The sequence below is a fragment of the Lemur catta genome, chromosome 7, assembly GCF_020740605.2.
Source record: "Lemur catta isolate mLemCat1 chromosome 7, mLemCat1.pri, whole genome shotgun sequence".
Taxonomy (NCBI): domain Eukaryota; kingdom Metazoa; phylum Chordata; class Mammalia; order Primates; family Lemuridae; genus Lemur; species Lemur catta.
This window is the reverse complement of record NC_059134.1, coordinates 84,444,164-84,467,401: the sequence shown is the minus strand read 5'-3', so window position 1 is coordinate 84,467,401 and position 23,238 is coordinate 84,444,164. Positions and strand designations below refer to the sequence as shown.

The following is a 23,238-nucleotide window of genomic DNA, read 5'->3' as shown; positions in this document are numbered from 1 at the left end:
TGTCTAGGTCACTGGTATTGATTTGCCAGTTTAAAATGAAGATTTCTTGATTCCTGGAAAATGAGGGGCTGGGGGCGGGATTAGATTAGGGGCTGATGCTAGGGGCCTGTCTAGCTCCAGCCCCAGCCTTCTTTAAAAGGAGTCGCCGTCTTAGCCCTGGCGTGTTACTGAGTGACTTGTCAATGTCAGAGGAGACATGCAAAGAATCTTCGGCATGTCGTTAACCTCGTTGCAACATGTAATTAGCCTGAAAGGCCTCCTCACTACCTCCATTCAGCGTTACATCATAAAGAATCAGATATTTTACTATTTGCAGCACACCATGAAGACTTTAAAGAGTTAATTATGGCTCATTGGAGCCCATCCCCAAGAGCCCAAGACCCAGGAATTAAACTTATTTCCAAGTGTCAATCTTCAAGAGAGCATTCAGGGCAACTTCCTCCATGGAACCTGAGATTGACACTGGTTTGAAAGTAGACTCACCAGGATGAGAAAAGGTGGGTTGGAGGAGGTCATTTTATTTGGGGCTTCCTCCTGTATTTGGCCAGGTATTTTCAGAGATCTCATCATCTATGTAGCCTTGGAGAGAAAAGAGAAGCAAAGGGAGCTGGAATTCCACTTACCCTCTTGGTTCCACGGGGCGCAGCCACCTAAAGCCATTTGTATTCCCTGAGCTGGAGACCAGCTGTGTGGTCAGAGTTCAAAGGGAGTTCAGCCCTAATCTAGAGGTTACAATCTGAGCCGATCTAACCATGCAGGCTCTGAGGACATTATTATCAGTCAAGTGTAATTATAGATAAAATAGTTTTATTAATCAGCTTCCTAAGGGGACTGTGTTTATCTGATGGCCGTGTGTATAATGTGCGCACAGGGCTGGGGGAGAAATCTGTGCTGGGTGTGCTGGGTCTGTGTGGTGGGGAGGATGGGGTGCCTGCGGGGAGAGGGTGGTGGATATAGGAGGGGTGTGGCTGGGCCTTGTGTCCAGGTGCTGGGTGGGCTCTGCACACAAGGAACGGGAGTGTATGTAGTAGTGCTGAGGCGTATGTGCGCGTGTTCATGTGTTTGCCCAGTTTCATCCAGCTGGACTTGAACTTGTGCCTGTTTCTCCACTGTACCTTGGATTTGTCATCACCTTTTTCAAAAAACAAAAAAAAGCTTTTCTATATCTGTACAGTACTTAGCTGGAATCTATAGAGCTACCAGTTGCAAATGCCACCTGTGGATGCCCTCTTTGGCCACTAACTGTCAAATTTTCAAATCTTATCTCTAGACCTATCTTGGCTTGTCTTAAGTGTCTGTCACTTTAAACTAGCTTATCAATTGCAATTGATCCCAAAGGATCAATTTGCAAAGGATCCCAAATGTGTAGGGCTCCTCCTGAATATTGCTTGGCCTGACATGAAGTCAACTTCACTCACCTCTGGGTAGGAGAAATGAACATTGTGGGACCCAGATATTAAGTGTGTCCTCCGTAAAGTCTGCAGGTCTGACTTAAACTTGATTAGGCATCAGTAGGTAGGTGGGTACCAGGCAACACGCCCTGGCCAGGTTACGCCTAAGGTGAGGCTGAAGACTAAGCAACTGCCCAGGGACTGCAGAACAGGCACAGAGCCGGCCTGGTGGCCTCTGCCCTTCCCCTGCCGTCTACCTGCAGCATTCGGTGCCTGGGCTGCACTCTCAACACACGGCCTTTTGCTGCTGGCTGTTGGGCAACGTGCCACTCACTTTGGTCGGAACACTTGACCCACATTATTTCCACCTCACAGGGCCTTGTGCAAAATCTGCCCTCCACCTCTAACTTGGCCCAAAGAGACAGCTGCAACCTGGGGTAGACATACCTGAGAGCCAGAAAACCCCAGTGGCTGTTTCCTGTCTACAGAGGCACGGGGCTTCCGTTCTCCCATGGGTACAGCAGAAAGGTGACTTACTGAGGCCTCGCTCACAGGGCTTCTGTAGAGAGACATAAGTGTGCCAGCCACGATCTTCACAGCCATGTGGCACACCTGTCGGCCACTCTGCAGAGTGATCTGTTAGGATTCCTGGAGCTTCCTTGCTCCAAGAAGGGCAAGTTGGAGCCCAGAAAAAAAAAAAAAAAAAAGTTTAAGTGAGGAAATGAACTTATAAAACTACTGCTCCGTTTAAGATAATTACAGACCATTGCCAAATATAGTGGCCTTCTCCTAACTCCCAGCATTCATAAAGTTTTGATGGACGTCAGATAAAACACTATAAATGAACAAGTGGATGAACATCTAGTATGTGCCAGATACATACACCTGTATTATTTCAATCAATTTAGTGAGTAGTTAATATTATTCTCATTTTGCTGATTAGAAAACTGAGACTAATTCTCCTTAGTATTATTGTTATTATTTATTGAGTATTTAATACGTGCCAGGCACTGGGCTAAGTACTTCTTACATTACATTATCTCACTTAGTCATCACCAGAACTCTATGAAGTAACCATTTATTTTCAGATAAGGAAACTGAGGCTCAGGGAGATAAGTAATTTGGCTACCAAGTTGTAGAGCTGGGATGTGAACCCACATCTACCAGACTCAAAGCCCAGTGCTCTTCTATTACTGGTTTTTCTTGAACTGCCTTTTAGTGTGGCCTTTGCTTTTTGCAATGCCGTGGATATCTGTTAAATTATCGTATCACTTAATTCAATATTGCTAAATATTGAAAATGTTTAACCAAGTGGATCTCATCATTCCTTGGAACTAAAGGGAAGATTGTGTACTCAAAATGAAACTGAATGCTGCCCATCTGCCTTTGCACAATGAGAAGGAATGAAAATATAGTTTCATGAAAAGGTGTGTGAGTGAGAGTGATGTTCAGGACATTAAAAGTACCTGTCTTCACTTTAACTCCAATTGCTCAGTGATAACTTCCAAAAATGCCAACCCTAGACACTGCCCTTGGGGACAGGCAAGTTCCTAAGAGGAGCCTACATAGGTTTACAAGCTCAACACACAAATGAGCCCACACTGATGTGAACCTCTGGGTGAGGCTGGGCAGCGTCCCAATGTTGTGGCCTCTCCCCTCAGATTTATTGGCCCCAAGAATCATTGGATTTCTGTTGGGATATGATGACAAATTCTGTAATACAGCAATAAATCAGAAAACTTCATAACAGTTTTGTAAAAAGCACACCGCCTAAATTCTTACACCATTCTGTGTCTACCACAGAGACCGTTTCTCTAAATTAGTTTCGGAACAGAACCCAACTCAGGAAATTTCAGTGTGGCATTCAGACCTTTAAACTTTTTCAGTGGCAAATGAAACTGTGGGAGATAGTAAAAGATTGCAAAGACATGGAAAAGAAGACAAGGTTATTTCAGAGTCGATGGAAGAAGAAGAAGAAGACCAAGCAATAATCTCCTTAAGAAACAACAGTATGACTCCTGGGAAATTACATGGAGCAAAAGCAAGAAAAAAAATTTAAAAAAAATAAAATTTGTGACCAAGTCTCATTTTGCTGACCTACGCAAGTTTGACCCTGAAGAGCAGACAAAACCTAAGCCCTCTTCAGTACTGAGGTCCCCATTAACTTGCCAGAGATCCCTTTGTTCAGGGGGACTGATATTCCAGACACCAGGATTCAAAACTTACCCGGGGCTGTCATGCCATGACACGTGTGACATGAGGGAGCCAACCTCCCATTGGTAGGAAGTCTTGGGCTATCCACACTCATTCTCTCCTTCCGTGCACTTCCAGGTTTCCTCTTGGTTGAAAGAGCATCCCCTTCTGGCCATCCCAGACACTGCAGGGCACAGTGGTCAATGGCCTTGGCTTTGAGTCAGGTGATCCTAGGATTGAATCCTGGCTCTGCTACTTAGGTGTGTGACCTTGGGCAATTTACTGAAGCTATTTGAGCCTCAGTTTCCTCTTCTGTAAAATGGGGATAATAACAGCCCCTACTCCTACCGTTGTTGAGCTTGGCACATCATAAGCATCCATTTTTAGCAGGTCATCCCCGTCCTGCATCACCCAGCTCAAATACCAAATCCTACAGGAAGTTTTTCTGACTGCCCCAGTCCTTACTGACCTCCCCTTCTCCGAAGTCCTACAGCCTCTAACTCTTGGAATTATATACTGCCTCTAAATGTTTCCTCTTGAATTCAGTTAGGGTATCTGCTCCTTGAAGGCTAGGTCTTACTCTTTTTTTAATCAACAGCATTTAGAAATAAGACTTGGTTGCCTGATGAGGCTAGATCTGCACGAATCCAACTGTGAATTTCCACTAGTACACCTCCCCACCCTCCACCCCCATCCTCACACCCCTCCATCCCCATCTGGTAACCAAAAACATGCCTCTGGTGACACCCAGCAGGAGTGAGGAGTTCCGTCTGCAGATGCGGAAACCAGCGTGGTCACGCACATTATCAAAGGACATGTGCGCCCATTCCCACTTGATGAGTGAAGAAACAGGTTCAGAAAGTTAATTTCACCTAGCAAGTCTGGTGTGAGCTCAACTGTAGGAAGATTAAGTCTTTAATGATTGTAAGATTGATGATCCATTGATAACTTAACCTTCATTAGTGTGGTTCCGAGGTTCACTGAGCCAATTAGCCATGGCCTGAGGGACCAGCCCATTCACTACCCAAGATTGTGATGGCAGCACCCTGGGCACCTCCCCAGCCTCTAGCAAGCAGCGTGGACCAGCAACAGGTGTCAACGCCATCCCTCCCTCAAACGACCATCCCTAACAACTCACTCAGAAAGCAAGCCGCACACCTGCCAGGGGACTGGTGTTTAATAGGAAAACAACTAAAGAACATTCTATCTTTAAGAGTCCTTCCTGCAAGAAGGGTCCCCTTGGCTGAGCCTCTCAGAGCTGTGCCTTCAAACAGCCATGACTGCTTCCGACGCATTGTGCTCACCCAAAACATAGAAACCTCCAATACATGGACTTCTGGTATCTCCACTGAGGAAGAAAGACTAGCAATACGGTCATGAAGCTGTTTCAGCTGTTTCACAATCATCATAATTCCACAAAATCAGTATTTTTCAATACTGATTTTAGTGAAATCAAATTCTGTCATTTTTCATTCCAGTATTTTGCATTTTCATTATGTCTCTGCTAGCTATTAACTTTGCCATTGTTTAACCTCCACGGTGCCTTCAGTGCTGGAAATAACGCAAGGACCCTTTACTGTCCCGGGGCTCATAGCCAAGGCAGGGTTACTAGGGAGCCACCTCACCGTTGCTCTCACCTGAATCGGGGCTCCCGGTCAGGAGGACGAACAGCACGAACAGCTGAAGGGTGAGTTGGATAAAGGAAGATGAAGGAAGATACCCAAAGAGGAAATAAAGCAAAGAAAGAAATCTGAGACTTTACAATCAACCAACAAGAATTTCTTGAGCACCTATTCACGCTCAAGTCTACACTGGGCATTTTAGGGGACAAGAGATTGACAACTCTTGTCCTTGCTTTCAAGGATCGTGCCAACAACCTGGGCTGCCTAAGAAAATTGGTATCTCTTCACCCTAGATTCCATCTCGCCCAGAGGCACCAAACGATAGCATAATGGTGAAGTTTGTGGACCCTGGTGCCCTCCTGCCTTGGCTGGAGCCCTGCTTTGTGTGATATCTACCAGCTGTGTGGTATTGAGCAAGTTGCTTGAACTCTCCATGCCTGTTTCCTCATCAGTAAATTTCAGGTGGCAATAATGACACCTACCTCGTAGCAATGATGTAAGGATTAAATGACTTAACACATGCAGCATGCCTAGACAGTTCCTGGCACCTAGCAAATGCCCAGAAAATGGTAGCTATGATGATTATTCATTGCGGAAGGGCAACATTATCCTACTTGGTATGGTAATGCTCACAGGGCACGGATCACAATCAACATCTGCATTTCTCTCCATAGCCCATTATAATAGCCGTCATTTGTTGAAACTTACCATGCACCAGGAATCATAGTGGATACTTCATAAAGGAAGAAACTGAGGCCCTGAAAAGTTGGGGCTTCATCAAATGCCTCCCAGGTGGCAGGTGCCAGGAGTTTGTTGTCAGACACACTCACTGTGTGTTCTTAAGTATTTGAGCCAATAGAGCACAGAAAAACGTACTTTCTCCCGCAGACTCTTCTCTAAAATATCAGAATAACAGAGACAGCAGTCTGAACCCAAAGCCTGTGCATGTCACCATCACACTGCAACTCTCTCCTTCCAGTGGTACCATCTATGAACTTACCTAAAATTTTTTTAACTCACTTTTGTTTTCAGCCTGTGCTGCCTTTTGAGGTAGCAGTGAATGTGGCAGTTTGGGGGAAAGAAGAAACAGGATAAAGAAACATTAGGCTTGTTTAAAGAGGGCAAGTTCTAGGTAAAGCAGCTGAGACGTGGAGCCCGTTATATCTGTTTAACGTATCTGGAGGTGGGAGCCTCCAGGCTCATCAGATGACATGTCCTTTAAGTCACATGATTTTATGATACATGTAGGTATTAAGTGTTTTCTTTAGTCCAAGGACCATACTAGGAACCAGAGATTCGATGAGGTACCAGAATTTCCACTCTGTATTAAGAGGCACACTATGCCGGCAATGACCATGAGACCCAGGGACCTTGATCCAGCAGAGAAGCGAGGGCCTCCTCTTAGGCCAGAGCAAAAGAAGAGAGGCCAACTTGAGCCCCTGTTTCTATAGTGTGTGTTCAACACTGGGCAGGCCTGAGTTCAACAAGCGTGGCACCCTTGTTTCTTCATCTTGAAAAGAAAGTAATGATAGCTACCTCCCAGGGTTACAGTGAAAAATAACCAAGGAAATACAGATGAGTCATCCCAGCACAATACTTGGCACATGGTACACACTCTTTATATGTGTGGTTCCCTCTTCCCTGTCACCAAAGAACTGCCCCAGGAGCACCCAGAAACTGGTTAGCACAGCAGTTAAGAGGATGGGCTCTCTGGAGGCAAGCAGCCTACACTAAAATACTTGTTCTTCCACTTAGCTGTGTGACTATGGACAAGTTACTTAACCTCTCTGTGCCTCAGTTTCATCCTCTGTAAAATGGAGATGACAAGTAACTCCCTTGTCAAAGATGCGTGAAAATTTAATGTAGGGAATACAACAGGCCATGCTTAGTTAGGGCTCTCTACACGCTCTAGGTTTAACTCATTTAATTCACACAACCACCCTACAAGAGATATATTCTTTTTTCCCCACTTAGCAGGTGAGTTAACTGGGCTGCAGAGATGTTAAATAGGCTTCCCAGGCTCATACAGACTGCAAATGGAAGAACAGGGACTCAAACACAGGAAATCTCCCTCCAGAATCTGGCCTCTTAGCCCCGATGTTATAAGCCCAGTTAGTGTTACTAGTTATTACTGTATGGTTGAGACACCATAGGAGGATAAGCTGGGAATTCAAAAATGTTCCATTCCTTCTTCCCCCCTTTCCCCACCCCCAGCCCTTCTGCCCTCCTCTGCCCCATCCCCAATCCCCATCTTTGTTGTCATCCAACTCTCACAATGCAGTTTTTAGAAGCTTTATGTTCACCATCATCCAAGATCTCCACTCCAACCAAATTTAGATTAAATGTGATGGTTAAACCTAAGTAGAGTCAAATTCCTCTTTTATTTTGGTTTTATCTTAATCATCCCTTTTATCCACTGGTCCAGAAGCCTGTAATTTCAAACACAGGCACTCAGAGATGCTATATTATACATTCGGGACCATGAGGCACAGTTTGTGGTCATACACATCCACTGCCAGAAAACTTTCTACACTCAAATAATCAAGTCAATTAGGCAGCCCCTGGAGAAAAAATAATAATAATAATTGAGCCAAGAGAATATAGAAAAAATAAAATTTCTCCAAAAGACTCTTTTCTAAAAACAATATCAAAATGTTTTCCTTGAAAAACCTCTCCACTGAGAAGAATATACGTGTGCAGAAGCAAACATCAGCATTTCAGAAACCAGTGACAAGATAGGACAGTGCCCAAGAGTGGAGAATATAGTGTGTAGGACTTTCACAGTCCCCTAGAAACTAAGGAGGAAGAGAAGTCACAGAATTTTAAAGCATAAAGGAATCCCAAAGACCATCTAATCCAGTTACTTGCAAACTCTTTTTAAGTGCAGATTCTTTTGTCCAAATGAAATCTTACCCAGAAGATTTATATAAAAGCTGAGATGCTCTTACTGAGTCAAGAAGCGGGGGGGGGGGGGGGGGGGGGGGGGAGCCTAAAGCTTAACCCACTCTACTCCACTCTCATTCTCTCTCCCTCAACAGCCCTTATGAGGACTCTGCGGAAACCCTGGGGTTCCTCATGGCGCAGTCTGAAAATCACTATTCTAATCCCACTTCCTCCTTTTACCACTGGGGAGAATGAAGCTTAGAGAAGCTTCCCGATCTGCCTGAGGTTGACACAGCCAAGTCAGCGGCTTAGGCAGTCACCTATCTTTCTTCAACAATTTTTCCATGATGAAACCCTGAATCTGCTAATGAACTGCCTTTTGTTTCTTCAAACTATATGTGTGTTTGTATTTGTCTGTGTACCTATTCCCAGTGCTCACAAGAAAACCTAACAAACCAGTCCCTGCTTTCACTTTAAAGTTTAGAGTCTGCCATTTGGATACAACGTCTTGGCTACCCAAGACTGCTGGAAACACAGTGCCAAAAGGCACAGGGTTTATAATGCTGTCCCATAGATGACCTGAGAGAGTATTTCACAGCCCAAATTAGGTTGAGTTTCTGCTCACAGGAGGAAGTGCTAAAAAGTGGGCAGTTCTCAGCGAGACACTTGAGAGCCGGCACCCACGTCAGGCCCCCTGGCCTATTAGCTTTGGACACCTGGCTGGGCCACTAATCCTCTTCGTTTGTCCATCCGTGAAACAGAGGAAGGGAAAGGGAAGAAGCCACTACATGGCTCATTACTCCCAAAAGTGTCAGAAGTTTAATAAGTTAATGTGTATGACGTCCTGTTGGTGCTTAGCGAGAAAAAGCCCCCAAAGTGGTTCCACAGACTGGCTGTTTTCTTCAGCTGGTTGGAAGGTGTAGGCTGGAAGAGATGGTAGACTAGGGGGTTCTGATTAACTTGCTCTATCAAGGAAAACCCTATGATCACAGTAGCTAACGAAGGGCTTCCCACATGCTTCGCTTGCATCCCATGCAATCCTCACCACAGCTGGCGGAGAGGTACCATCACTTACATTAGCCTGATGAAGCCTAGATAGCTTAGTCAAGTTATTAAGGTGACACAGCTGGGAAATGATGGACCCAGAAATCCAAAGGCATCTAGCTGCAAAACCTGAGGTCTTAACCGCTGCCCCACACAGCCCTTCCTTCACACCACATGGGTAGTAGGGAGAATGACGTTGGATGTACAAACACACAGGACCCGGCCAGCCCAGGAGGAAGGCAGCATGGACAGGCACCGGGGCAGGATTTCTGAGGTTCCCCTCCAGCTTGCACGGAGGAGAATTGCTCAGCAAACCCACAGTCCCGCAAAGCTCTCAGAGGCAAGAATTCTCTGCTTGTTCACTGAGTCCCCTGGGCTGGAGGGAGTGGGGGGATGCAGGGGGAGCTGGGCACAAAAGCAGGGTAGAGGTAAACTTTCTGCATGTGAGAACCATGCCCCCCCTCCAAGGAGCTGTGTCACACTCTATGTCACCGTCATCAAAGGGGCTGTGCATAAACCTGAAAAACCAAACGGACCTGTCTGTAGGTGTCACTTATATCACAAGGCTACAGGTGCCTTTATTTCCACTGTACGCTAGTGCCGGGAGCGCCTGCCTTCTCTTGCCTTGAAAGCCTTCTCTTTGGACCTAGCCACCGCCATCCTCACGTAAGCACCTTTTCTTTGCTCTTTTGGATAAACGGTGAGGGGCGTCAGGGCTCAGAGGCTCGCCCTGGGGCCTGGCTCTGTCCTTCCAGCCCCAGTGCCGGCCCCTCTGCCAGGTCCGCTCACGGTGGCCCCGGGAGCCGTCTGCCTGCGAGGGACACATCTGCCCGCTAAGGCTGCGTGGCCACCCACCCCTCCTTGCGGGTCACTTGGCAGAACCAAGGGGACTAAGAGAGGACGCGCGCAGGCGCTCGCTTCTCCACCCCCCAAAGCTGTCTGCAGAAGGGAAGAGGGAGAGCAGACAGGAACATACCCCGCTGCAGGGAACGCTCCCCGCCCCCACCCCGCCTGTCCCCCTCCCGGGCGGCTCACTGAGACCAACAACCGCCTTGCTACAGTTGGCAGCACTTTCCATGAATTTCTCTGTACAAGCTAGTTCAAAGGAAGCCCCTTTTGCCCTCTCGCATCCCCCAGAACAGAAGGCTTCCAGGAAAGCAGTGGTTAGAGCGTTCCCACTGTGTTCTCAGGCCTGAGCAGACCGTGCGGTGTGGGGCTCCGTGGTCTGTCCCCTGCTGGCAGCCAGCGGAAGCACATGCTCCCCGCCCGAACCGGCGCTGGGGACCCACGTCGGGCGGATGGATGCGCTGGGGATTCTGCAAGCTGCAAAGTGCGTCCGCGATCTCAGAGATCATGAGGTCCAACCTCTTCGTCTTACAGATGAGGAAACCGAGACCCAGAAAGGCCAAGTGATTTAGGAGGCAGCTTTGTGTCTTAGTCAAGCTTCAAAACCCAGGGAAAGGGGTTGTTTGCCCATCCAAGTGAAAGCTTACTTTCGTCTCCATGTTCTCTGTAAGAATGTTTTTCATCATCTAAAGTATTCTCGACGGGAGTTTTCGCAGTTTGGTTGTCTCCTTTTCTCGGAAGTCGCCGGATACATTGTCTGCTTTTTAGATATATTGATGATGGTTGATTTTTCCCTCTGGGACAGGAATGAACATTTGTATTATACCCAGTCCTCTGCATATATTAACTAATTTTATTAAATCCTCAGGAAATCCTAAGGATTGGATGGTAAAACCCCCATTTTAGAGATGAGGAAACGGGGACTCATAGAAGGTCATGAATGTTTTTATACCATACTCGTTTGAAAAAAATCAAGAATTTCAGCAGGCTGAGTAGTAAGAAATGTGCCCCATGTCCCTTGCAGCAGAAGTAGGATTTAACCCTGAGGTATTTAATCCAAAACTGGTGAGCTTTGCATTGAAGCCCGTAGCAAACTATACGGCATAGCTTCTATGGGAGCACCGTAGAAAAATAGCTATAAACAAACAAACAAGCAAACTCCTTAAGCAAACTAAGGAAAAATGAGGAATCACTTGATAAGACGTCAGCAAGTTGGTTCTCACAGCTGCTTTGGTTTCTCCCAGAAGAACAAACACTCAAGCACCCAACCCACAATCCTTCCTTAGCAGTGAGTGTCGAAATACTGCACTGGGTTTTCCTAACATGTCCCTTCTTAAGGAGGTCCAAAGGGTGGGAAATTGACCCTGCCTTGAGACCCAGTGGACATTCCGCTGTTGCTGAGGCGTCAGGGAAGAAAGGACATCTTTCTCGCAATGATACTGCCCAGATGGTGGGATTAGGGAGCCCCCTTCTTGGCCCCCTGTGTCCATGTTTTGCACCCTCATTGCCTTGTTCTGCCTGGTGATGCTTTGGCACAGCCAATGTGCAGATGCTTAATTGGGTAGATTTTTGGTCACATGCCCAGAGTGAGGTTGATGATCCTCGCCAGGGTCAGAAAGGAATTTTCCTCCTCTGGCAAACTGGCCAAGGCTGAGTGGTTTGCTCCTTCCCCTCCCTCTGGAAGGCTGAGCAGAGGTGCCTGGTTGCTCGGGCCATGGGCACTGCACCTGTTATTGCTGCCTCTGATTCGTGTGGGGGCGAGAAGCCTGCAGGCCAGTCCCTCTGACTGGGTGGACCCTCTCTGCATGCACTTGGGGTGTGAGCCCGCTCTGAGAAGGGTTCAGAAGCCACTGGAGGCATCCGGGGACCTCAGCATCCATGCCGTCGCTGTCCCATTCCCAAAGGTACCTGCAGCCAACCTTTCTCATGCGCGGATGGGAGCCCACCGTATTCTGGATCCTTTTCTACTTACGACTCAGCTAGAATGGCGACTATGTTTTGGAGAAACTGATTCCAACCGCCATGAATCTGTTGGTGGGCAGTGAGTGAGGGTCCGGAGTGTTTAAGGTGCCCAGATAGCCTGGGGAAAAAAAACGTCCATCTGTTTTGAGACTTCTACACCAGAGTGGGAAAGAAAGTAGCGAGCTCAGGAGGGAAGGGAGAGGAGGAAGTTGGGGCTTTTTCAGACCTAAAAGTTTAATCTGTGCTTACACTGTTTGTATTTTCCTCCATTTTGGTGAACTTACTTGGCCAAGAATTCCAAATATAATCAACGTGTATGTGTATGTGTATGCGTGCCCAGGTCTGGCTGTGTCAGCACACTCAGGTGGGTGCCTGAGAAACTCACGGAGCTGGGGCAGATCTTGGTGTCCGTCTTGTCTGTGTCCTTATTTAGTAGACAGAGCGCTGAGGCTTGGCGAGGCACAAGGCTCAGAGTCATGTCCCCCAGCCCAGCTCTTTCCGTGATGACAAGCCAGCACAAAAAGACAAGTGTGGCTAGAGCAGCAGCCCAAGGAGCCTCCGTAGAGATCCCCGTCTTGTCCTGCTGCTGACGCTGGGTCTATGTAACCTGGTGCTTCTTAGCCTTTTTTTCATTATCACTTCCCCTAAGGAACCTTTTGAGACAATTTTTTTAATCACTCCCCCTAAGTAATATTAATATCACAAATACACTGTATATCTATGTATATACTGCAGCCTTGTGGAGGGTCATAAAACACAGTAATATCTAAGGTTTTTTTTTTTGGTTTTTTTTTTTTTGGTTTTTTTTGAGACAGAGTGTCACTTTGTTGCCCAGGCTAGAGTGAGTGCCGTGGCGTCAGCCTAACTCACAGCAACCTCAAACTCCTGGGCTTAAGCGATCCTACTGCCTCAGCCTCCCGAGTAGCTGGGACTACAGGCATGTGCCACCATGCCCGGCTAATTTTTTCTATATATATTTTTAGTTGTCCAGATAATTTTTATTTCTATTTTTAGTAGAGACGGGGTCTCGCTCTTGCTCAGGCTGGTCTCGAACTCCTGACCTTGAGCGATCCACCCGCCTCGGCCTCCCAGAGGGCTAGGATTACAGGCGTGAGCCACCGCACCAGACCATATCTAAGTTTTTTGACACCCTCCCCCCAAGAACCAATTCTTGTCCCCTGGGAGGGGCAGTATCACCCCAGTCCCGAAGGCCTGGTCTAACTTCAGGCCTGTGCCTACATATCGCTGGGCCTGAATGTCCTTATTGAGAAAGGGGGCTCCAAACAGCTGTCCTTTCCCTCCCCACTAACCCACTGCCTCTCCACAATAAAGAAATCTTTAAGAGCTAAAATGCTCAATTATCACAAGGACCTCAGAGGGGCTACAGAAGAGAGGATGCTGAACACAAAGCAGCCATTCTTCCCGGGCTCTCACGCCTACTGCACACCGGCTAAGTGGCCACTGTCTTTTGTGGAAAGCCCAGAGTTAATAATACCCCCTTCCACTACAATAGCAAAAAGCAAAAGAGAAAAAGAGGGGAAAAAAATCCTTTTTGCTGCTTTTATAAAAAATATTTTTTCCAAAAAGCAAGAAATAATTGCAAAAGAAAAATAGCATGGTGTACACCCGAGAAAGCCCTTAAGAAAATGTAATGGATATAATTTGCCACAGAAGGAATTACTGGAATCAGATACGGCATTGTGTACCGCCCTAGAGAGATTATGGATCAAGTGAGTGGGCTGGTGTCAAGAGGAAACAGTAAAACAATCCTTAAAGGAAGTAAATATCCTATCGATCAAAAAATTCTCAATTTTTATATGATTAAATTCAATTTACCAAATGACTTTTTTAAAATTCCGAATGGCGTTTGAGAGCTATTTGTCAGGCATGAACGAGGAAGATCTCACACGTGCTGTGGAGCTTTGTGTTTGATGGATTCCTGATTGACATGGAAGGCCTAGGGACTGCCTTCTGTTTTCTTCCATTTGGGGTCCACCTCTCCTTTCTCCAAACCCAGTGACAGTCACCTGGGAGGCCCGTTATCCTCTTCAGTGTCCTGAGCCTTCTGGCCCAGAGAGGAAGGGGGTGATTCTGCCCTTAGCATTCACTTAGAGGACCCTTTCTGCAGTGAGTCCAGAAAGCAGAAGTGGCTTTGGGCTGCAGGGGCCCTTTCCTCCCTCATAACCTCTCACCGCATCCCTCCTTATCCTGCCCCCCACCCAGGGCATAAAACCAGCCAATCTGTGGGAAAATCAGAACCCAAAGCCAGGCAGCCTTGACTTCTGTTTGATCCAGCTCCCAGGAGATTCTCGGTGTGATAATCTGTTGAGCACATTAACCCCCTCCCGGCACCAGGAAGGCTTCCTAGCAGGGCCTGGAGACTCTGGGTCATGGCCCAGAAAGATGCCTAAGTCTGAGAATTCAAACTTGGTTATATTGTATATGCATATCTGGACCCCAGTTCTCATGCACATTTGATGATGATGATGGTAGAATTGCAACCATCCCCAAAGAATTGGTTGTTGGTTCCGGAATCACGCAGTGCTGCCCCTCTTGGTATTAGGTTCCATTTGCCGTGTAAGTGAGCCTGGGCTGCAACTGCGTTTTCAGAAACAGAAGCAGATGGGCTGAGAGTCAGAAAAGCAAGGACCTCCCTACCGCTTAACTCTGCCGTCCATTGGCTCTGTGACCTTGAGCAAGTTATACAAATTCCCTGGGCCCCAACTTCCTTAAGTGTAAAACGGTGGGAGTGAGGAAAGAGATCAGACTAATTCAGTATTTTCCAACATGTAGTATTCACATCACTGGTGACATGCTGGATGAATCTGGCCAGGGATTACAAACTTTTCCTCAAAGGGTCAAGTATTGTAGGATTTGTAGGCCAAAAAGGCAAAATCAAGGATATCATGTAGGTACTTACATAATTATTTAAAATGTAACTATTTAAAAATGTAAAATCACTTTAGCTGCAAGCTATACAGAAATCAGTGGCAGGCTGGATTGACTGTAGTTTGCTAACCCCTGATTTAGGTGGTGCATGGATGAACAATTTTTATTTAAACGCTTACGAATGTTAAAAGAATCCTGACTTGAGATTTATAGTAGTGATAAAAATTTTCCTTTGAAATAAACATATTTACAGTAAAACAAAAAGGGAATTGCTTTTTTAAAAATATTTTAGGTAAATAGCACTCATAGTATATGGATTGAGTGAAGTTATCAGTGTCATAGGGAAATGACAGAAATTTGAGAGCTATCTATGCCTGACAAAAAGCTCTCAAAAGTCATTTGGTATTTTACAAAGGTCACCTGGTAAATTGAATTTAACTATATAAACATTAGAAATTTTTTGATTAATAGGATATTTACCTCCTTTAAGGATTTTTTTTCTCTTTTCTCTTGGGACTAGATGAAGAATTAGCTTGGGACCATCTTAAAATTGTGTGTTTTAATATCTCAAGACACTTCCCAGCGGTGTGACTTTGCAGTGCTGTGTCCCCTTGCAAAATGGGGGTAAAACCACACTATCTGGTTAATGTTATTTCAAGAATCAGAAAAAAGAAGTTGGGTGAACAGATTGTTTTAATCCACCAGACCTGGATTCTTTTTTTCTGAACTGTGGGGATGTGGGATGTGGCAGAGATGAGACTGGGACAGGCAGGAGTGCGTGTGAGTGGGCCTCCAGGCCCCTTCGCGTCTGCCCTCTTCCTGGCACCAACCAGACACATTTCCCCAAAGCTCCCTGCCCCCACTGACGTGCCTTGGGGAGTTGGGCACAGCGATTAGGATCGTGGGCTCTGGCTGCCACCGAGGCTCCATCACCTGCCTGCTGGGTGGTTTTGCACTTGTTACCTGGAACCTCAGAACCTCCATTCCTTGTCTATGAAGTAGAACTGCCACCAGTACCTATTTCAGAGTGCTGCTCTGAGCAGACACAAAGAATAAAGCTGAAGTACCGAAGTACTCAGCATGGAGCCCAAAGTGAAGTACTTGTTACAATTGTCATAGGTCCCCACTCTCTTCTCCAAAACCCTGGGTACAGATGTGCTGCAGAATTCAGAATTCTTCAGGTATCAGGAAGGTGACAGAGTATATACACAGCAGAATTCAGAATGCCCCTCAGAGTCCAGGATTGCTCAAAAACATCAATATTTCTGCAGTGTAGCATAGGAATATTCATTAAGTGGAATAAATAAAACTGTAACTATAGTTATAAAACTATATAACACATCTCATTTATATATATGTGTATATATATTAAACAGTATATAAAACTATATAACATCAATTCAGGACTATTTTTTGCCTGGAAATAAGATTGCACCAAAAACATACACACACACACACACACACACACACACACACACACACACACACACATACACTTTCCGTTTTCAGAGCTTCGGATTTCAGAATTGTGAGTACAATCAAAAATAGCAATTCTTGCCCTGTTTTCAGAAGCATATTGTTCGACATTATAAGTCAGAGTACAGGGGATCAGGTGTGAGCAAACAGGAGAACTAAATAAAGAGACAGTTTGCATAATTTGCCACTTTCTAGTTATCGTCTCAACCCTTCTGCCTCAGTTTTCTCATCTATGAAATGGGGATAGACAGGATGTGGCAAGGATTAAATATTGTCATCTGTAGAAAGCACATAGGGGTTTCCTGGCTCCTAGTGGGCAGCATGTGTTTGTTATAATTATTAAAAACCAAGTGTCGCCCTGCTGGGGGCTGTGGCACAGCGTGGCTTCGAGAGCCCGTCACCTCATGCCTCCTCACAGCCTCTCCCGCTGTTGCAGGGTGATGTTGGACTCAGTGACACACAGCACCTTCCTGCCCAACGCGTCCTTCTGCGACCCCCTGATGTCGTGGACCGATCTGTTCGGCAATGAGGAGTATTACCCCACCTTTGAGCATCAGACAGGTATGTACCTCCAGAGGGGCCCCTCTGAGGGCAGGGGGGAAGGGCTTGGACAGGAGGGGGTGCTGGCCTCAGGCACACAAGGCTGTGCTGGGGCCTAGAAATGCCAGTGTTCAGGGAAGAGGGCCAGGGAAGGCCAAGGCAGAAGGAAGGGCAGACTCTTGCAGAAAGGAGGCACTTGGATTCCTTGTTCCAGTGCCTTCCCCATCCATCTGTGGCCCTGGGCAGTGATGGGGTAGGGGGCTCAGTTAACCTCTCTGAGCCTCATTTTGCTACCAGGTAAAATGGAGGTGATAATGCAATATCTTTGGGTTATCATAATATTTAAACAATGTAGCAGAAGAGCAGAGACTGTATGCTGCGGTTGCTGGGTCATCGTGGTTTCACTGACCACTAGCTGTGCGCCAGACCTCGTGCCAAGCACCATCTCATCCTTCCAGAAGCCCTATTGGAAGGACCAACTATTATCCCCATTTTATAGATAAAGAAACTGAGGCACAGACAGGTTAAGTTACTTGTCCAACGTCTCACAGTGAGTTAAGTTCCATGCAAGTTGACTTCAGCACCTATCTTATAATATTACACTGAGGTTATTGATATTAATATTATCATGATTCTCTGAGCTTCTATTTCCTTACCCCTAAAACAGGGATGATGAGAACCGCTACAAAGATTGAGGGAGCCCAAGTGTGTAAACTTTATAGCACGGCACAAAGCAAGTGCTTAGCAAACATGAGTCCCCTTGCTGTCCCCCAGGCCTCCCTCCCCACCCTTCCTCCTCTCTCCACCCAGTTTTCTCCACCTGAGAAGGAAGCCTGGGACCTTGTGCAAGTCCCGTGCCAGAGGGAGGCCAGCCGAGCTTTGCCCTAGAAACCTTCCGAGGGCCCCTGTGCTTGAGCTGCTTGGGTGACTGCACATCTCACCAAACCTGGCTGACTGCTGGAGCAGCAGGTGCACACCCTGTGCTGCGGTGATGCAGGTGCTAATCAAGCTGTCAGCCCTCACCGAGCCCGAATCCTCTGCAGGAGTCAGAAGTCAGTGTTCAGAGGCAGGAGCATCCGGGAGAGCCCATACCTCCAAGAATGCTGCAAAATACCCCTATGACGGGGCCGGGGCCAGGGCACACACAGACTTGAGGCACTTGCCTGCACAATGCAATCCTACATCTGCCCCCCTCCCACACGTGCACACACACATGCACCATGAAATCGCTCACTCGCATAGGAAAGGTCTAGATCATTGCATTTGGACTTGAATCGTGCAGATACATCATACAATTCTCCTTTAGACCTAAGAATCACCTCATTTCCCAGAAAGACTATGAGAAATGTACTCCATCTCTGTCCCTTGAAATTTGGTTAAGAGATTACATCTGAAGGAGGAAAATAAAGACATTCAGGTGTCCGTCCCCTCCCCATGTGTCCCATGATGGTGGGGCCCAGCTCCTGGTGCTTCTCTCTAGTCACACACAAGACCAAGACGGCCATCGTGGGAGGCCCCTCCCTGCCTATTCTGCTGGGTGGCAGTTGGGGTGGCAGTGGGCGGGGACGGCCTTAACCACCTGCCCCGAGCAGTGCCCGGGCACTGGAGCAGCAGCCCCGCACTCACGAAGAGCTCGCACGTGCTAAATGTGAAGTCACCTTTGGCCCTTGCTAGCTGCGCCATCGTAACCTCTCGTGCCCCAGTTTTCTCATCTGTAAAATGGGGACGGCAGCAATGCCTACCTTGTAGAGTTGTCACGGGAATGAGATGAGTTCATATATGAGGAGCGTTTGAGGCACAGTCTGGCACATGGCAAAGCACACAAAAGTGCTTTAAATAGTGAAGGATTAGTGTCAGTTTGGGGGGATGAACAAGTTCTGGAGCCGGAGGGTGATGACGGCTGCACAACAGGGTGAATGTACTTAGTGCTGCTGAACTGTACCCTTAAAAAGAGTTAAAACGGTAAGTTTTATATTATGTGCATTTTACTACAATTAAATAAAATGAAGAGTTAACAGAAGGGATCCCCAGTGGGGCTGCCAGAATGGCTTAAATCCGACCAAGTCTTGGATATGCAGGTGCAGCTTTCTCCTGGCAGAGGTCTCTGCATTACCAACAGTGTCATGAAAGTTGGACCAGGTCACTGCTAGGATTCCTTCCAGAAGCTTCTCTGATTCTTGCATCAGGCAACATCTAAGACATAGCCTTCTCTTCCCAGCACCCACTGAGAGAATAGAAATTCCCACCAAGGAATGAGGCCAGTGAAAATAAAACACCCCTCAGGAGTGTCCCAGGTTCCTAATGTGCCCTGGGGGATGAGCCAGGCTTTGGAGTAGCCACCTGGCCCCTGGACTTCAGAAGAAGCCAAATTATCTCTGATCTCCCAAAGGTTGAAGTGGGTGAGAAACGTTCATCTTGAGTGAGCGCCTCTGGGAGCTGCCTGGGCACCCGGTGAGCCTCACGGTCCCCAGCCTTCCCCAGCATCCCACTGGTGGGAGGAACAGCCGGAGGGGCCTTCTGTCCTTTTCCAACAAGGACACTGCCACCCAGAGAGGCACATCAGTCTGAGTTTCTGCAAAAGCCCTCTCTGTGAGGGATGTGTCAAGGGACAGCTAGGTTTGCCCCTGGACACTGCTCTGCCAACCTTCCCTGCTCAGTGACCAGTGGGCTTGGTGACATCTCTCCTGAGGTCCTTGCCCTTCTCCCGGGAAACTCCATCCTGAATTCAGGGCCTCCCTCGGGATTGTCTTCCGGTTCATCCAGGTTCATCTGCTGGCACCGCCTCTTACCAGCCATGTGACCTCCAGCAGGGTTTTTGAGATATACTTTGCTCCACTGAAATAGAATCCACCTCCCGGAGTTGGAAGGCTTGAATGAGATTCAGTGTACAGAGTGTTTAGCAAAGTGCCTGGCACAAGGGAAGGGCTCGCTATAGCCAGGAACACCCCCTGACCCCCAGTTAGGGGGAAAAACAGCCTTCTCTCTCCTCTCTTCGTTTTTCACACTGAACAAAAGTAACATGGGGTCTCAATCTCAGGCTTCCCGATTCGGATTGTTTGACAGCTTAGGTACCCTGAGACCAAAGGGAGGGAAAAGGAGAAAGAAACGATGTGGCCTCTAGACAGATGATGTCTAGGAAGGGCAGGGAGGAATACTCAGTCTGTTTAGGAAAGCCAGCTATTCTCAGAAAGGTTTCCAATGACTTTAGCAGCATGCGGCTGACCCCTGCCCTGATGTGTTCACCACCAAGGCTTCTGACCCGCCCTCCGAGGTGGGACTTCTGCTCGGCCACACTCAGGCTGAAGGTGGACGCTCACAGATGGCAAAATATTCTATAATTTCATCAACTCACCCTGGCCTTGCCTTCAGCTTTTTCAAAATAAAGAACTATGAATATTGGAAAATGTATCCAAGTGCAGTGAGGGGCTGCGTATATTTCACATGCATATGGTATTTTTAAAAGATTATCTCTCCAATCAAGTTCCCGCAGCCAACCCTCTGATAAGTCATTGAGGATCCTGGCTCCACCCCTCCTTTCCTGCTGGAAACCTTCCCAAACTCCACGTACCCACCCGTGTCTACCCTGACTGCCAAGGTCGCCGTGCCAGCACACTGTACCTTGTTCACTTGGGAATCTTGCTTATACTTTGTCTGAAGCAGAGATTTCTAGACTGGGGTTCCTGATAAGCTCTAGGGGCTTCCAGGAGGTCCCTTAGGGACCACCAGAAAAGAGAGCTGTGGTGACAGTTGCAAAAACCAGCTCTCCCCTCTCCACCCCCACCCTCAAGCAGTTCCTCCGCTTTAATTCTGAAGACAGTAGAGCAGAATAGTTACTAAGGATTGGCTGCAGGAGCTAGAATACACCTATGCAACCTACTCCTAGCTCTGCCACTTACTTATCATGCTTCCTTGAAAAGGGTCACACACACACACACACACACACACACACACACACACGGGCCTCACTTTCTTCTTTTGTTAAATGGACAACATGATATAGGACCTCACAGCATTGTGTTGAGGACAACAAGAGAAAACACAAAGCATTTAGCATGGTGACTGGCACATGCATACAAAGTGCTCAATAAATAGGTTAGCTATTATTACAAAATGTGAGATTTTATTTGAAGAAAGAGCTTTTTGTTAAAAACAAAAAGGTGCAAACCCCACTAATCTTGGGTATTAATATCCAGAAAACCAGGGAAAGAGGCATTTGGATCCCCCATGGGCTTTACTAAGCAAGATCCCTGTGCTGGGCATAGAAGTTTGAGAGCAAAAGCAAAGAGTCGAAGAACCTCTAAACCGAAACCAGATAAGCAAATACAATGTTATCTGAGAGCCTGAGGTGAGCCCTGTGGCAGAGGTCACTCCCCAGGGGGACTGGCCATTAGCCACTTCTAGCCCATCCTACCTGCACCTGAACCTCCCAGGCCCCAGCACCAGGACCACTCAGGGCGGGGCTCTCTCTGCCCTCTCCTAACGCCACACACCCAAGGCCATGGCCCTTTGCAGATACCCAGCCAGGCCTTCTCTTTCCCCACTCGGTTTCCTACGCTGCTCCTGGGATTTGCTTTTCCATCTCAGGGTCTAAATCATGCCACAGGCTGGCCTGGGAAGCCAGGAAGGGCTATTGGCTGGTGCTACACTGGCTCTAGGAGGAAACCTGGAAGCAATTTATCATTTCAGGTTTTCCCTCGTAAAGTCCTTCCTTCCAGTGACAAAGCTGCAACTGACAGTGCCCCTGCTACCCGGTTCATGCACCACCTCTCTTTGGTGCTGCCCCAGGCAAAACACTTTCCCAACTCCCTATGCTAGTAAATCGTGCTAATTATGGCCCGAAGTTGTCTAGCCCAGGCCTCCTCTGACCCAGATTGAGTGTCTCACCCCAGCCCAGCCCTGAGCTGGCTTTGTTCTTGTTTCTCAGCTAGACTAAGGAAGGCCTCGTTTCCCTGAGAAAAAAGGTAGTCCCAAAGTAATAACTAATACCAGATGGCATATTGAAAGCTTACTGTTTTTCAGATACTGTTCCTTATATTCATTGCTACTTTTTCATAACAGACTTCCTACGAGGTTATGATTATTATTTCTATTTTATTGATGGAGGAAGCTGAGATCGAGGGAGGTTAGGAAACTTTGTTAGATTTGCACAGCTAATAAGTACAAGAATGAGGACTCCAAATTAGGAAGGTCCATCTCCACAGCCCAAGCTCAGTCACCCCACACAATCCTGTGACTCTCACTGGAAGGTCCCTTCCACCCCCGGAGGACCATTGGCAGAATCCTAGAATCGAGAATGGGAACAAGAGTGAGTGAATCCCTATAACTGTGGCAGCTGCATCTACCTTCATGGACTTTCCCATCAATGCTCCCCCAATAGGGTGGGGAGAAAAATGAAGTTGTCCTCCAGAGGGACATAGCTTAAAGCCCTAAATTCATGCTACTTTTGCAGTCTGCAAATTTGGCATTCTGTAGCATATCTATTTTGGTGTAATATAAAAATGAAAATATTCCCCCAAATTTTTGCTTTGAGTGAGGCTCCAAGAAAATGAACAATGTTGGCTCCAGAATTTCTATATAGGAAGGGCTTAGGGATGGCAAAAGGACTTGTCTAGAAATGGGTTTTAGGGACCATTGAGAAGATTTTAATTGTCTATAACAAAGAATGGAGGTGAGGGATTAATGGACCCACCCTCTGGCATTTCTACTGAAGATGCACAATGGATATCATGTGACTTCAACAGTCTGCTCTTGTGTACCCTGGGGATACAGCGCCCTCACCGCCACCCTCCCCTCTGGCCCAGTTTCAGACGGATGGTCCTAGTATGTGTCCTGATGATCAAGAATTTTAAAAAGTCACACTGGTTCACATGTGCCTCCTCTTTTAAACCAAAGATGACAGCATTAAGCCACTTTACGCATGCTGGCAATGCAATACAAATTAGCGGGGCTTCTACTATAATTTCCTTATTTTTTATGAAGAAAATAAGCCAAAGGTCTGGAAAGAAACAAAGCTGCTGGCATACACATTTTTAGAAATTAGAAGTGTTTTAGGAAATGCAAGCAAAGTGGTGGCATGGGGAGCCCAGGAGGGAGCCCTAACATTGACAAATATAAATGGATGGATGTAATGAGCCTTTACTATACGCCTGGCCCTGTTCCAAGTAATTTACTTAATCCTTTTAATAGAACATTAATTTTCAAGGAGCCTCTTGGAGCTCCACCTTCACCTCCACCCCTAGCAAATCAGAGCTGCTTTTTTTCAGGTAATTTTTAACTTGAAGAAAATACTATTCAACTAAAAAATGAACAACCACCAAAAAAAAAAACCTCAAAAGTCTTAGCAAGCCCACTCTAAACAATAATCTTTAAGACAATGAACCAAAAGCCTGTGG

The 23,238-nt window shown here is 46.9% G+C and overlaps 1 protein-coding gene across 2 annotated transcripts in view; it reads left to right on the top strand.

Moving 5' to 3' along the window:
• The first annotated feature begins 9,710 nt into the window (after positions 1-9,710).
• ELF5 (E74 like ETS transcription factor 5) overlaps positions 9,711-23,238 on the top strand; it is a 29,289-nt gene continuing 15,761 nt past the window's right edge. The window contains exons 1-2 of one of the 2 annotated variants that reach the window (XM_045557785.1): positions 9,711-9,799; positions 16,743-16,867. In XM_045557785.1, coding sequence (XP_045413741.1) covers positions 16,747-16,867 — 121 coding nt within the window. In that variant the 5' untranslated portion in view covers positions 9,711-9,799; positions 16,743-16,746. Of the gene's footprint in view, positions 9,800-11,640; positions 11,884-16,742; positions 16,868-23,238 lie in introns of those variants that run through there. The other variant, XM_045557784.1, reaches the window with a different exon arrangement.